Source organism: Pan paniscus, chromosome 3, assembly GCF_029289425.2.
Source record: "Pan paniscus chromosome 3, NHGRI_mPanPan1-v2.0_pri, whole genome shotgun sequence".
NCBI classification, from domain to species: domain Eukaryota; kingdom Metazoa; phylum Chordata; class Mammalia; order Primates; family Hominidae; genus Pan; species Pan paniscus.
Genome location: NC_073252.2, coordinates 58517776 through 58532659, shown reverse-complemented (window position 1 = coordinate 58532659; position 14884 = coordinate 58517776). Strand labels below are relative to the sequence as shown.

Sequence of the window (14884 nt, the reverse complement as noted above, 5' to 3'; positions counted from 1 at the left end):
TGTGTTGTTCCAAATTTTTCCAGCTTTGACCTCATCACTTTGATCAGTTGTAATTTACATTTTCCATGTTTATGGTTGTCTAGGATGGACCTTAGAATCAGGCTCACCTAAGTTCAGATACTGGCCCTGGTTCATGCTCATCAGTAAACTTCTTTGAACTACTATTACCTCATCAGTAAAATGGGAGTTGCATTGTTGTTTTTCTGAGCATCAAAAATTAATATCAAGCATGTAGCACAATGCCTGACACATAGTAGACACCAGTGCATGTTAATTACTTTTTAAATGTTGTATAATAGAATTAATCTAAGTAAGAGTGTAGGACATTTCAGTTCAAGTAATAAAGAAGTGCTTGGCAACTTGTGAGAACTCATCCAGTACATTAGAGGAAATGGAGTGAGAAGTTCACTTTTTACATTTCTTGTGGTTTGCATAATGGTAAGTTTAAAGATAAGGTGGGACTCTCTATCCTTGTCATAGTATGATAAGAAACAAGGTAAAGCAACTAACGTTTCACTCTGAGTCACAAGTGAAAGAAGAGAAAAAGGGGTTCTGTATTTGGCATCATTACTGAATTTTATACTTTACCATAACTCTTTACTTCTTGCAAGAAAATGCATATATGTACACTTAAAACAAGTCACAAAGGGAGCCTCAAATCTGTTTTATCTCCCCCACAGCTTTGAAAACAGAATTTTCCTACACTTACCACATTTTATTTTTATAAGAATCCTCTTACTGTTAGCCAGGATTATTATTTTATTTTTCATATTTGTTGTTTGAAATTTTTTTCGTCCAAGGATGCAAGAAAAAATGGATATTAAATACTAGTGATATTTGTTTCAGATTTTTTTCTTAATGGTGGCTTATGTCTTTCTTTCCTTTTTTTAAAAAAAAACTGTATTAACTTACTGAAAAGCACACTGAGTATGAGAAACACTCAAATATACCTATTAGTGTTATCTGCCTACCTACAAATTTTGCTGAAACCAAGAAAATTGAAGCTAGACCAGGATACATTTGAATTATATCCAATAAATCACTTTTTGCTTGTGCTAAATAATAATTTTAAAATGGTTTACTTTTCCAAAGTGTTTTCGTCTTTTCAGAATTTTTATTTGGTCACAAAATAATTCTGTAATAGAAGTTAGGACAGATGTTATTTATTTCTCTAGGTGATGAGGAAACTGTCATATAGAGAGCATGATGCTGATAAAGACAACTGCTTAATTTGAAGCAAGTCAGGATGCCTATAACTTGCTACATATTAATTTTAACATAGAATAAAGATATCTTTAATGTACCTTCAGAAGTTATTCTTCAAGAGCAATTCATAGAACCAAAAATACACAGGTCAAGAATATTTGTTTTGGAAGCAGACAACTGGGACCCTTTGTATTATTCAGTTATCTGGGTTCATCTCCCTCACAGACATTAAGGACCTTGGACAACATACTTAATGTCTCTAACCTTCAATTTCCTCAGCTGTATGATAGAAATAATAATACCTATTTTTGGGGTTTGTTCTGAAGAATAAATGAGATAATATTGCCTGAGAGTTTAACATAATGTCTGGGACATGTTAAATATTCAGTTAACGGTGGTGATTGAAGTAGCCCAGTGAATGAAATGGTCTATGCATATTCAAATACTACCTCATTGTGAATACTTTGAAGATGTCTTAGTGTTTATATGTGTCGTACAGATTTTCTTGATTGCTAAAAACCTTTATAATGTTTTAATTTTTAATACTTAGAAATCATATGCCAGCTATTTTTTGACTTTAAACTTTTAATTATTTTATTTAAAATCTCACATGGAAGGCAATGGTTTTGAAAAACAATCTTTTCACATTAAAATTCTAATTGAATGTGATCATGCATTTTGGTGAACAAAACAAAGTGAGTTTCAACTAAGACTTTTATAAAACAACTTTCCCCATGTAGAAAATTATGAGAGTTCTCTCGGTATAAGTCCATACCGTCAAGATCAGGTCTGTCATACTCTATCTAGCCTTACACAAAGTAGGTTTCTGTGGTCTTTGATAGGAGAGTATCTAAGCTTGCTGTGACTTCATCTGACATGGTTTCTTTCATACTTTTAATATTTGCTCTTTCAGATCTTGGCACTTGTAGCTGTCAGAAAAGGCATGGACTACCTCTTCTCCCAGCACGACCTCAGCTTCCTGGATGATGTCATTCCAGAAAAGGACAAGAAAAAGAAGGAGGATGAGAAGAAAAAGAAAAAGAAGAAGGGAAGTCTGGACAGTGACAATGATGATGTAAGGAACTTTCCAAATTCCAAAGGAAAGCTAGTTAAAGAAACAAATGTGAAAATTGTCCCTTTTTATACCTGATGTGAAATGGAGGGCTGAGTTCTAAGAATGTTTATCTGGACATGTGGTGTATTACTCATTTCACCTCCCTTTGCCCTTTATATTCTCTCTTTGGTTTTTTATGTTTTCGGAATTCTTTCTGTAACCATTAATACACTAATAATGACATAATGACTAATAATGACTTCTAAAAGATTTAAAAACCCACCACATTAAAAAAATTCTGATCTCATAGATATAAAGGAAGTTTGCTTAGTAATGCTATAAAATGTATTTGGTTTCTATTAATAATCCAGGGCTTATATTTGAGATAATAACTCAATTTTATGTAATTTTAAGCCTAATGTGGATAGATGTCAATGATCTCACTTCACGTGATCTGTGAATCTATTTGAGTAGGCTCTCCACCAAAGTTCTATGCTGTTATATTAATATTAGCATTATATTTATACTGATATGATTCAGCATTATTTTTCTGTAGTTCTTCAATAAAAAGAAAAGGGAATGGGAGTTTGGGGTCTTTTTACATAATTATAGTGGTTAGTGTCATAGTCCAGAGGGTCCTCCTCCAATTAGGTGATTAAGTTGAGAAGTAAAATTGTTGCCCAGTTTTTTCTTTAGGAGACCAGCTCACAGAAATACAGATTCTCCAGCAGGGATCTGTAATCAGTGCTAGGAGGAAAACTGGGATTTGTTTACTTTAACACATGCGGACACCTTATTCCAGTAGCCTTTTGAAAAGATTGCCAAAATAATGTTTTCCATTTGAAAATTTGCTCTGGATTTTACACAGTGCAGTATCACATGATTTTTTGTGCCTCATTACCCATTCTAAAGTAGGAATATTGTTAATTGTTAGTTTCTACTTAGAACTTGATAACTTTGATTGATCATTGCATACCTTATCCTTAATTGTCTCAATAACTTGTTATCACATTATTTATTTTTGTTCCCATTTTACAGATGAGGAGATTTAGACTGAGAAATATTAAATATGTTTTAGAAATTTTAAAGCTTTATTGAGGTATGATTGACAAATAAAATTGTATATATGTAAGGTGATGCTTTGACATATATAAGTCATTTTTCTAATTGTACACAGCCATAGTGGCAAGGCCAAAACTCAAATCCAGGCCTCTCTGGTTATTTCTAACTGGTCAGGCTATCTGATTGTATTCTTTTTGTAGAACTTGGAAATAGTACAGTGAAAGAAGGCAAGAGACAGAATTGGATTTCACATAAATTGATTCAATAAGAAAAAGGCTTTAATGCATGAGGCACATTTAGCTAAAGAGAAAAAGAGGTGAAAAGAGCTTTATGTCTGTCATCATCCATCTGCAATGAGAACAGGTATATAGATTTTGTTTCCAATGATGACAGAAAAAGAATGTGTTTAAACTACAGAAGAGACTAAGATGTAATAGTCCGAAGAACGATGTGTTTACACATTTAATAGAAATTAAAATTTGAAATGAATTTCTGGACCACTCAAGACCAAAAAAATAAAAGGCTGCCTGAAATATTAAAATAATTAAAGCAGTATTTTGTCCAAAATAAATATGTCAACTTATGTACCTGGACATCAAATTTAAAGTTCATTACACATTATGAGTGTATGAAGTCGGGGATTATGGAATCCCCCTCTTTAATGATTTTTGAGAAAAAATAGTAAAATATCAGCTTTGGAGAATGTTTTAAATGTACTGCTCTCTAGTGACAAAAGTTGGATCAAAAGAACTCCTTAGAAGTTCTTCCAATTCTTAGATATGATTTCCAATAAATCCTATTTCATTTAAAGTGTTTTTTTCTATTAATATTTACCATGTTCAACTCTGTGTTTCCAACAGATTTCTTGAAGCCAAAGTGTCGTACTTGTTTTTTACCTCTTCCTCTTCATCCTACCCTTTCCAAAACAAACAAACAAATAAACATATACATTGGTTCCTAGGCAGTGAATCCAGCTAGGCAATTTAGAGTACATCTGTGCAGTATGTTCTGTGTATTGAACTCATTATTTAGGGGCTCCACATTACAAATGTGGTTCTCCTAAGTTTACTTCTTAGTCATAGGGTTTGGGGCCCATGGATATAGGGAGTAATGCGGGGACATGGGGGTTACAGCTATAATATAATATTTATGAGCACAAATAGTGAAAATTATAGCTCTTCTTGTTACATTGATCCCTTTACCATTATGTAATGCCCTTCTTTGTCTTTTTTGATCTTTGTTGGTTTAAAATCTGTTTTATCAGAGAGTAGGATTGCAACCACTGCTTTTTTTTTTCTTTCCATTTGCTTGGTAAATATTTCTCCATCCCTTTATTTTGAGCCTATGTGTGTCTTTGCATGTGAGATGGGTCTCCTGAATATAGCACACCGATGGGTCTTGATTCTATCCAATTTGCCAGTCTGTGTCTTTTAATTGGGGCATTTAGCCCCTTTACATTTAAGGTTAATATTGTTTATGTGTGGCATCTTTATTTTTTTTTTCTTTTTTGCTCATTGAATGCATTATCTTAGCTCTCTAAAAGGATACTGTTGTTCATTAACCTCTTTAGAGTCATCATAAAGGAATTTTCCATGTAGGTAATAGGCTTTATGTTAAGATATTTTTTAACATTAATTCTCATTTTATTTTCAACTAAAAATCATCTTTTTGGTACTTTTAATTAAGAGATATATTGGGTCTTTCAGCCCAAACGTAGACATGGAATCAATATAATGCATTTAAAAAAAACAAAGTGGTAATCTTTGGGAAATCTATTACAATTTGGGCTAGGTGGCTTGTTCTTTAAGCAGTCCCATGATTAGCTGCCTGGTTTTGTCATTTCCATTATGATTCTCTGCTTATCTGACCATCACAGACACCTTTTTAAACATTTTATTTTCTTATGTTTTGCTTACATTTTCAGATATCTTTGGCACAAGCTAATTGAAATGAACCTTTACCCATAAAATAGTACTTGAAGTAAGAGAGGAAAGTTTATTTTCTAGTGTACATAGAAGGCTTCTTGATAGTGGATATATAAAAAGTCTGTCACTTGTTCTAGAAGGAAAGATCGGTCATGATTTTCCTAGAGACGGAATCAGCATAAACAAAACAAGAATTTCAAGACCGTATTATAACCTGGGAAGTTTCCTATGTTTAATCTGTTTTTGCACTGAGATCATTTGCTTCACACATACAACTCATAAACATTGCTGATTGGGAGTCTGATAGAAAGCTTTACAATTCAGTTGTAGATCGATCTCTATTTTGTGTAGTTCTACTTTTAATTGACTCAATACCATTAACTTAGAAGAGTGGAAAACAAATGTGAGGGGGAAAGAAGGAATGCAGTTAAAAGATAGCAAACTGGAAGTAATTATAAGGCTTTTCTCCTTAGTAGTACATAAATGATTATAGACAACGGTTTGATCGATGCTAGGAGATAGGAAGGGCTGTATAATAAAAACATTCTAAAACCTCTTGTACATTTTTTTCACAGTCTGACTGCCCATACTCAGAAAAAGTTCCAAGTATTAAAATTCCAATGGACATCATGGAACAGCAACCTTTCCTAAGCGATAGCAAAACTTCCGACAGTGAGTAGAACTAACCTCTTGCATGCTTGCTTGAATATGATTTGCACTTACAGAGAAAAGACTTTAGAATTGCCATCTGCATTAAATTTCCCTCAATTTTGTTTTTCCTTTTTCTATGAGAAGATTTACACTTAATTATAATAAAACTTTATTTTTACATACCCTAAGTTTCATTCTTCCTTTTATCCATAACCTTTTAAATTTTTATTTGGTAGTCTTTTCTCTTACCCAAATCATCCCCAGTTTTTCCAATTGCTAAATGAATAACCATGTTTTTAATTGATTTTTCTTTTTTTTTCTGTTGGTATTGAGAATTGCAGCTTATAATACTACATCACTGTCACTGTTTGTCTTCCTTAGGTTTTAACTAGTGATCAAATCAGCTCAAAAGAGAAATTGCATCATTGGTCTCTCAGTGATCAATAAATCAATTGTTAATATTGAGAATTTGGAAAAATTTAATTTTGATTAAATTAGCAATCATGAAGTATTAGTACAACTTTCTAGATATAACTTATATGCATTTGCTTTCTAATCTCTTCATTCTCCCTTTTGCTATTTCAAAATTATTATTATAACTGCACTGATCTTTCTAGGGTGAGAGCCTGGTGGCTATGGTGCAATGGTTTGTGACATTTTTTTCTTCTGTAATTGAATTAACAGGCCACTTAGTAATATTAGTGACCATTTCAGACTTTCCCAATAGCAGGTAGCAATTGCCATCAAGCTACTTTCTACTTTGCGTTCTCATTGAAGAAAATGCATCCTTTTAGATTCAGATGCACTTCAGAGTACACTGATCTGTTACAGAAAAAGACAGTTAAGACACTTTTATTTCTATTTTACCATGCCACCTCAACTACAATAAGAGGTTACTGTTATCAAGAAAAGTTTGGAATGAATATCTATTGATAAAAAATAATGGGTATATTAGTTATCAATCATTGAGTAACAAATTACGATAAAACTCAGCAGCTTAAAACAACAAACATGTTTTCTTACACAATTCCTCACATTCAGGAATGCAGGGGCAGCTGATTTTGGTTCTGGCTCAGAGTCTCTCATGAGATTGCAGTCAGAGCTGTCAAGCTGTCAGCTGGGGCTGAGTCTCTGAAGACTATTTTTTTTTTTTCCAGGAAGAAATGAAAGGATGATTTGAAAATTATAGTATACTCCACAGTGTGGGAGTGGGCCCAAGAATAGGGACCCAAGGGCCCCATTACAAAATTTTTGGGAGTTTAAATACCCTCTACTTGGGGTACGCCCTATGTAAATGGAGAGGATGAAGTAAAGTTACAAACTCATTTATTTGGCCTACGCCCCACGGAGAGGATATTTCCTGTCATAGCTGAAGTGTGAATTGGCCTTATGTTCCCTGCCTCCAGACACTGTTTTCCTGCCACATCTCCTCACTGAGAGATGTGATCTCCATACATCTTCATGGGAGGCAGAGGGACCGATGGTCTTTTTTCTGTAACTGCTTCATGCTGGCTTGGGGCATACTCCTACCTATTGGGGCTCCCTGAACTCTCACCCTGCTCTGTCTAGTGGAGGCAGGGTAGCTTCTTGATGGCCAGGGTGTTGTCTTCACCTGGAACTGGCTGGAACCTTTGTTGTGTGATCATCTGAAGCTTGATGGTCTCTAGGCAAGAGGAAATGAATTTGGTTAAAAAGGGGAAATTTTTTTAAACAAAAGTCTGGGAAGCCATTGTTTTGAACTAAGCTCATGCACTGGGCCCCAACAGACCAAACCAAAGCAAAATGAAGTCGTTTGTGCTAAGACTGTAAGGAAACACATGAATTCTAGAACAGAGCAGGTTTTGTTTCTTCTTCTGCAAATCTCTGTAACAAACATTCTTGACAGCATAGGTATCCACCCCCTGAGGTTCCCATTAAATATTTTAGTGTCTGAAGCTGGGGATCTGCTTCCAAAAGCATACTCATGGGGCCCTTGGGATGACGTTTGTTTTTTACCTGTGAGTATCTCCGTAGGGCTGCCCATGATATGGCCTCCCTCAGAGCCAGTGATAAAAGAGAAAGAAACCAAGACAGAAGCTGCAGTCTTTTATAACTAAATCTCAGAAGTAACGGACCATTACTTCTGTCATATTCTGGTGGTTATGCAGCCCCACACTGTTAACACTGGGAAGGAATTACACAAAGTCATAAATACCAGGAGACAGGATCACTGAGAGCCATCTTGGAGGCTGGCTACCAGCCTGGATTTGAAGAACAAAGAACTAAAGCAGTCTTACCTTTGGTGTCCAGTTTGTAACCTATAACTTGTAACCGAGGCTAATTTCTGCTAACCCCTGTTAATGGGGTTTGGTTATGAATTTCTTTTTGAGTTTAAACTCCTCAAACCATGTTCTGACTTCATTTTTTATCCGTGGAGCATTAATAGGAAAAGCACAGTCTAACAGACATGTGCCTAGCATGTATGTCTTCTGTTGGCATCATAACCTGGTATAGCCCCTTATAAAGAAATGTAAAAGCTATTTTTTAAAAAAATTACTAGCCAGAATTTGAGGCTCATGGAAAAAGTTTATGTGCCATTTGCCCTTCATCCTCTCAAAACCCCTTTTAAAGGATAAATTGCAAGTTGATATGATATTAGTTTACTTAAACAAAATACACTTGAGCATTTTGCCTGAAATGTTTCCTAATGTCATGTTTATCTTTATAATCCATGATGAAAGAACAAAACTGATAGAAGTAGTGTTGCAGTATGAGTAAGTGCCTCAAAAAAAAAATCTTTTTTTCCTTATGAACAGCAGCAGGCAAACCTAGGAATACTGAAGATGGAAGGAAATCCAAAGGCAAGCCTTGGGCATTAAGAGAATGCTATCACCCTCTAAAAATGATTTGCTTCTTATCCTTCTCACTGACAAGACAACAATGATCCATCCCAGAAAACCTAAAGTAAAAGAGATGAAGTGATTTTGTCTTCATCACACTAGAGTCTTAGCTTAATACCTTGTTTATTGAAATGCCTAAACTTGTCTTTTTTACTCCTACCAGTTATGGAAGGTGCATCAATTTTGTGAAGATTTTTGTTTTATACTTCACCAAAGATCTACCATTTATGTTTTTAAAAAATTTTATTTTCCAGGAGAAAGATCACCAACATTCCTTGAACGCCACACATCATGCTGATAAAATTCCTTTCCTTCAGTCACTCGGTATGCCAAGGTAAAGGAGAGCCCAGTATTTTATGTTTTTCTGTGGGATAATTGCCCCACTGAAATGTAGTTAATGGTGGGTTATTGACAGAACTTCTTGTTCTCCTTCGTCTCTATTATTTATCTTAAATAAATTACCCAGTGAGCAAAACTTGTTCCAGCTTTTACTAGTAGAAAGCATTCTAAGAGACCTACTTACTCTTACAAATAATGGAATCTTTCAGTATCATTAAGTTACAACCCAGGATCAACATTAGCTCTTTTAATTTCAGTATTGTCCCTGATTTGAAGAGGTAACTGGCACTTTCTGACAGTTCTTCTCCAGTGGTTTCTTTCCCTCTTAACGAAGTTCTAGAGATTTCAGATTCTACTTGATTTTCTGAAATCTCTGAATGTTTTTATTATGTCAGTCTTTTTGTCCTTTAATTTCTGACAGCATTACCCACCTGGTAGTACCTCTTTTCCTTTTGTGTTTGTTGTTTTTATTATTTTAATCTAGGTATGAGATCTTATGAATTTTTTTACTTGAATTTCTTGACTCTGCTGGTAACCTTCATCCCATTTAAAATGTTTGTTTTTAATACACAAAGAGGATATAAATATTAAAAGAGAACAAAGAAGGACACATTTGACTTCTATACAATGCATAAACATTTGACAGATGGTGAAGGAAATCTGATTTACTTACTACTTTTCTTTTTCCTTTTTCTCTAGTCCTCCTAGAACTCCAGTAAAAGTTGTGCCTCAAATTAGAATAGAACTTGAACCTGAAGACAATGATTATTTCTGGAGGAGCAAGGGAACAGAAACTACATTGTAACCTGTTTGTCTTTCTTAAAACTGACATTTGTTGTTAATGTCATTTGTTTTTGTTTGGCTGTTTGTTTATTTTTTAACTTTTATTTCGTCTCAGTTTTTGGTCACAGGCCAAATAATACAGCGCTCTCTCTGCTTCTCTCTTGCATAGATACAATCAAGACAATAGTGCACCGTTCCTTAAAAACAGCATCTGAGGAATCCCCCTTTTGTTCTTAAACTTTCAGATGTGTCCTTTGATAACCAAATTCTGTCACTCAAGACACAGACACGCAGAGACCCTGTCCTTTGCCTCTATTAAGCAGAGGATGGAAGTATTAAGGATTTTCTAACACCTTTTATGAAAATGTTGAAGGAACTTAAAACTTTAGCTTTGGAGCTGTGCTTACTGGCTTGTCTTTGTCTGGTAGAACAAACCTTGACCTCCAGACAGAGTCCCTTCTCACTTATAGAGCTCCCCAGGACTGGAAAAAGTGCTGCTATTTTAACTTGCTCTTGCTTGTAAATCCTAATCTTAGAGTTATCAAAAGAAGAAAAAACTGAAGGTACTTTACTCCCTATAGAGAAACCATTGCCATCATTGTAGCAAGTGCTGGAATGTCCCTTTTTTCCTATGCAACTTTTTTTAACCCTTTAATGAACTTATCTGTTGAGTACATTGAAGAATATTTTTCTTCCTAGATTTTGTTGTTTAAATTATGGGGCCTAACCTGCCACTTATTTTTTGTCAATTTTTAAAACTTTTTTTTAATTACTGTAAAGAAAATGAGTTTTTTCCTGCAGCAGGAAACATAGTTTTGAGTAGTTCTACCTCTTATTTGTAGCTGCCAGGCTTTCTGTAAAAATTGTATTGTATATAATGTGATTTTTACACATACATACACACACAAATACACAATCTCTAGGGTAAGCCAGAAGGCAAGATCAGATTAAAAACACCATGTTTCTAAGCATCCATTTTTCCCTTTCTTTAAAAGAAACTTAACTGTTCTATGAAGGAGATTGAGGGAGAAGAGACAAACTCCTATGTCATGAGAATAACCGATGTTCTGATAATAGTAGCATCTGGGTACAGATGCTGATTGTATTACCACATCAATGTCCTATGCAGTATTGTTAGACATTTTCTCATTTTGAAATATTTGTGTGTTTGCGTATGTGCTCTGTGCCATGGCTGGTGTATATATGTGCAATGTTAGAAGGCAAAAGAGTGATGGTAGGCAGAGGGCAAAGTCATTGAATCTCTTATGCCAGTTTTCATAAAACCCAAACCACATATGAAAAAATCCATTAAGGGTCCAAGAAGTCTGTCCATATGAAAATGAGGGTAAACATAGTTTATTTCCCAGGTATCAGTCATTATAATTGATATGATAGCTCTAACATGCAATATAAAATTCATAGGAGTATTAATAGCCCATTTACACATCTATAAAATGTAATGGGATTGCAGAGCTGCAGAGTACAGTGTAACAGTACTCTCACGCAATTTTTTTCAGGATGCAAAGGCAATTATTCTTTGTAAGTGGGACATTTAGAATATATTTGTGTACATATTATATGTATGTATATTTCAAAGTACCACACTGAAAATTAGACATTTATTAACCAAATTTTACGTGGTATTTAAAGGTAATATTTTTAATGTGATACATTACATATTGTGAATGTATACTAAAAAAACATTTTAAATGTTAAAATTATAATTTCAGATTCATATAACCACAACTGTGATATATCCTAACTATAACCAGTTGTTGAGGGGTATACTAGAAGCAGAATGAAACCACATTTTTTGGCTTGATAATATGCACTTATTGACTCCCACTCATTGTTATGTTAATTGAATTATTATTCTGTCTCCTTGTAATTTTGATTACAAAACTTTTATTATCCTGAGTTAGCTGTTACTTTTACAGTACCTGATACTCCTAAAACTTTTAACTTATACAAATTAGTCAATAATGACCCCAATTTTTTCATTAAAATAATAGTGGTGAATTATATGTTATTGTGTTAAAACCTTACTTGCCAAATTCTGGCTTCACATTTGTATTTAGGGCTATCCTTAAAATGATGATTCTATATTATCTAGCTTTCCATTACCCTAATATAAACTGGTATAAGAAGACTTTTCTTTTTTCCTTATGCATGGAAGCATCAATAAATTGTTTAAAAACCATGTATAGTAAATTCAGCTTAACCCGTGATCTTGTTAAGTTAAAGGTACTTTTGTTTTATAAAAGCTCTAGATAAAACTTTTTTTCTGATCATGAATCAAGTATCTGTGGTTTCATGCCCCTCTCTATACCTTTCAAAGAACTCCTGAAGCAACTTAACTCATCATTTCAGCCTCTGAGTAGAGGTAAAACCTATGTGTCCTTCTGTTTATGATCCATATTGATATTTATGACATGAACACAGAATAGTACCTTACATTTGCTAAATAGACAGTTAATATCAAATCCTTTCAATATTCTGGGAACCCAGAGAAGTTTTTAAAAATGTCATTACTTTCAAAGGAACAGAAGTAGTTAACCAAACTAACAAGCAAAACCTGAGGTTTACCTAGTGACACCAAATTATCGGTATTTTAACTGAATTTACCCATTGACTAAGAATGAACCAGATTTGGTGGTGGTTTTGTTTCTATGCAAACTGGACACAAATTGCAACACTAAATTGTTTTATAAGTGTTTCTCCCTTCTCCATGATGTGACTTCCGGAGATAAAGGATTCAAAAGATAAAGACAAAGTACGCTCAGAGTTGTTAACCAGAAAGTCCTGGCTGTGGTTGCAGAAACACTGTTGGAAGAAAAGAGATGACTAAGTCAAGTGTCTGCCTTATCAAAAGAGCAAAAATGCCTCTGGTTTTGTGTTTGGGAGAAAAATATCTTGGACGCACTGTTTTCCTTGATAAAAGTCATCTTCTCTACTGTGTGAAATGAATACTTGGAATTCTAATTGTTTTGTGTGCCAGGGGCAGTAATGTCCCTGCCTCTTCTCCCAATCAAGGTTGAGGAGTGGGGCTGGGGAGAGGACTTAACTGACTTAAGAAGTAGGAAAACAAAAACCTCTCTCCTTAGCCTTCCGCCTCCAAGAGAGGAGGAAAAACAGTTGTCTGCTGTCTGTAATTCAGTTTGCGTGTATTTTATGCTCATGCACCAACCCATACAGAGTAAATCTTTTATCAACTATATACTGGTGTTTAATAGAGAATGATTGTCTTCCGAGTTTTTTGGTTCCTTTTTTAACTGTGTTAAAGTACTTGAAATGTATTGACTGCTGACTATATTTTAAAAACAAAATGAAATAATTAGAGTTGTATTACAGAGGTTGACATTGTTCAGGGATGGGACAAAGCCTTCTTCAATCCTTTTCATACTACTTAATGATTTTGGTGCAGGAACCTGAGATTTTCTGATTTATATTTCATGATATTTCACATTTGCTCTTCACAGCATGAGCATGAAGCCCAGTGGCACCAAATGGCTGGGTACAATCAAGTGATATTTTGTAGCACTTCACTATCTGAAAGGCCATGAGTTTTCAGATGATTTCATTGAGCTTCATTGCAGCCTGAAATTTTAAAAAAGTTGTGTAATACGCCAACCAGTCAAGTTGTGTTTTGGCCAGAGATTTAGATATGTCCAATTTCCTGGCTCATTTCATTGTGCTCTATGGGTACGTATAAAAAGCAAGAATTCTGTTTCCTAGGCAAACATTGCAACTCAGGGCTAAAGTCATCCAGTGAAACTTTTAGAGCCAGAAGTAACTTTGTCCCAGTCCTACAATGTGAAAAGAGTGAATAGTTGCCTCTTTTTAGCCATTTTCATGGCTGGTACATATTCGTACGCATTACTTTTCAGAATCAATACGCACTTTCAGATATTCTTATTTTTATTCTCTTAAGTCTTTATTAACTTTGGAGAGAGAAATGATGCATCTTTTTATTTTAAATGAAGTAGATCAACATGGTGGAACAAAATGATAAAGAACAGAAAACATTTCAATATATTACTAATAACTTTTTCCAATATAAATCCTAAAATTCCTATAACATAATATTTTACAGTTTTATGAAGCTTTCTATTGTGACTTTTATGGAATTAAGAGATGAAGAAGATGAGATATTTTAGCATTTATATTTTTCAAAATTATATGTATACTTAAAAATAAAGTAACTTTATGCATTTATGAGTGTCAAGTGTTTCTGTTCAACTCCTCAAATAATTGTTAAATGCCCATTATTTTACTTCTTTGGGTGCTGCAGGGAATACAAAGATGATCAAGTCAGAGTCTTTGTCCCCCGATTGCTTTAGTTACCCCAGGCAGGAGGATAAAATCAGTGTCCAAATTATATTTTTAAAAAGATTATAAGAATTATCTAAGTATTAATGAAATGCTATTATGCAAAGATTCTAAGCAAGAAAAAATAGGTCCAACTAAGAGCAATAGGAATTTTTTTTTGAGAAGATAGTATTGTCTTCTCTTATAAAGTTAGTGAAATATAAAATACCACTTTCTTGAATCCAGGATGAGGTATACAGTAAATTAATTCTCAAAACAAAACAAAAAAACAAAAAACAAACTGCTAAGCACAAAAAGTACTTATTAAAAAATAATTGTTCAATTGAATGAAATCTTAGAATAATTTTTCACAGAAGATACATTATATACACTTTTGCTGGGCCTATCCAAGGTTTTGTGTACTATTTAAAATTCTCTAGGTAGTTTCAGTCCAAAATTATAATCAGAGAGTGGTGGTGTTGGGTGGGGGGAGGGGGGAACAAATAATAGAAATGATGAAGGAGAACTTCTGGTTGCAGTAAAAGGTGACGTAAAAACAAAAATAATGAGGCAGTGACATTGGCTCAATCTTTCAATCTGAAAACTTAACAGAATCGCTCTGAGCATGAGGGGACTGATAGTGGTGGTGATAACGGGGGCTAGGGAATGGGATTTGG

At 34.2% G+C, this 14884-nt stretch overlaps 1 protein-coding gene across 3 annotated transcripts in view; it reads left to right on the top strand.

Moving 5' to 3' along the window:
• The window catches only part of SLC4A4 (solute carrier family 4 member 4), a 383761-nt gene extending 369862 nt beyond the window's left edge, over positions 1–13899 (top strand). For all 3 annotated transcript variants that reach the window (XM_055111447.2, XM_063603791.1, XM_055111446.2), the window contains exons 23-26: positions 2120–2281; positions 5823–5919; positions 9032–9111; positions 9816–13899. In XM_055111447.2, the coding sequence (XP_054967422.1) occupies positions 2120–2281; positions 5823–5919; positions 9032–9075 (303 nt within the window). In that variant the 3' untranslated portion in view covers positions 9076–9111; positions 9816–13899. The remainder of the gene's footprint in view (positions 1–2119; positions 2282–5822; positions 5920–9031; positions 9112–9815) is intronic.
• The last annotated feature ends 985 nt before the right edge of the window (positions 13900–14884 follow it).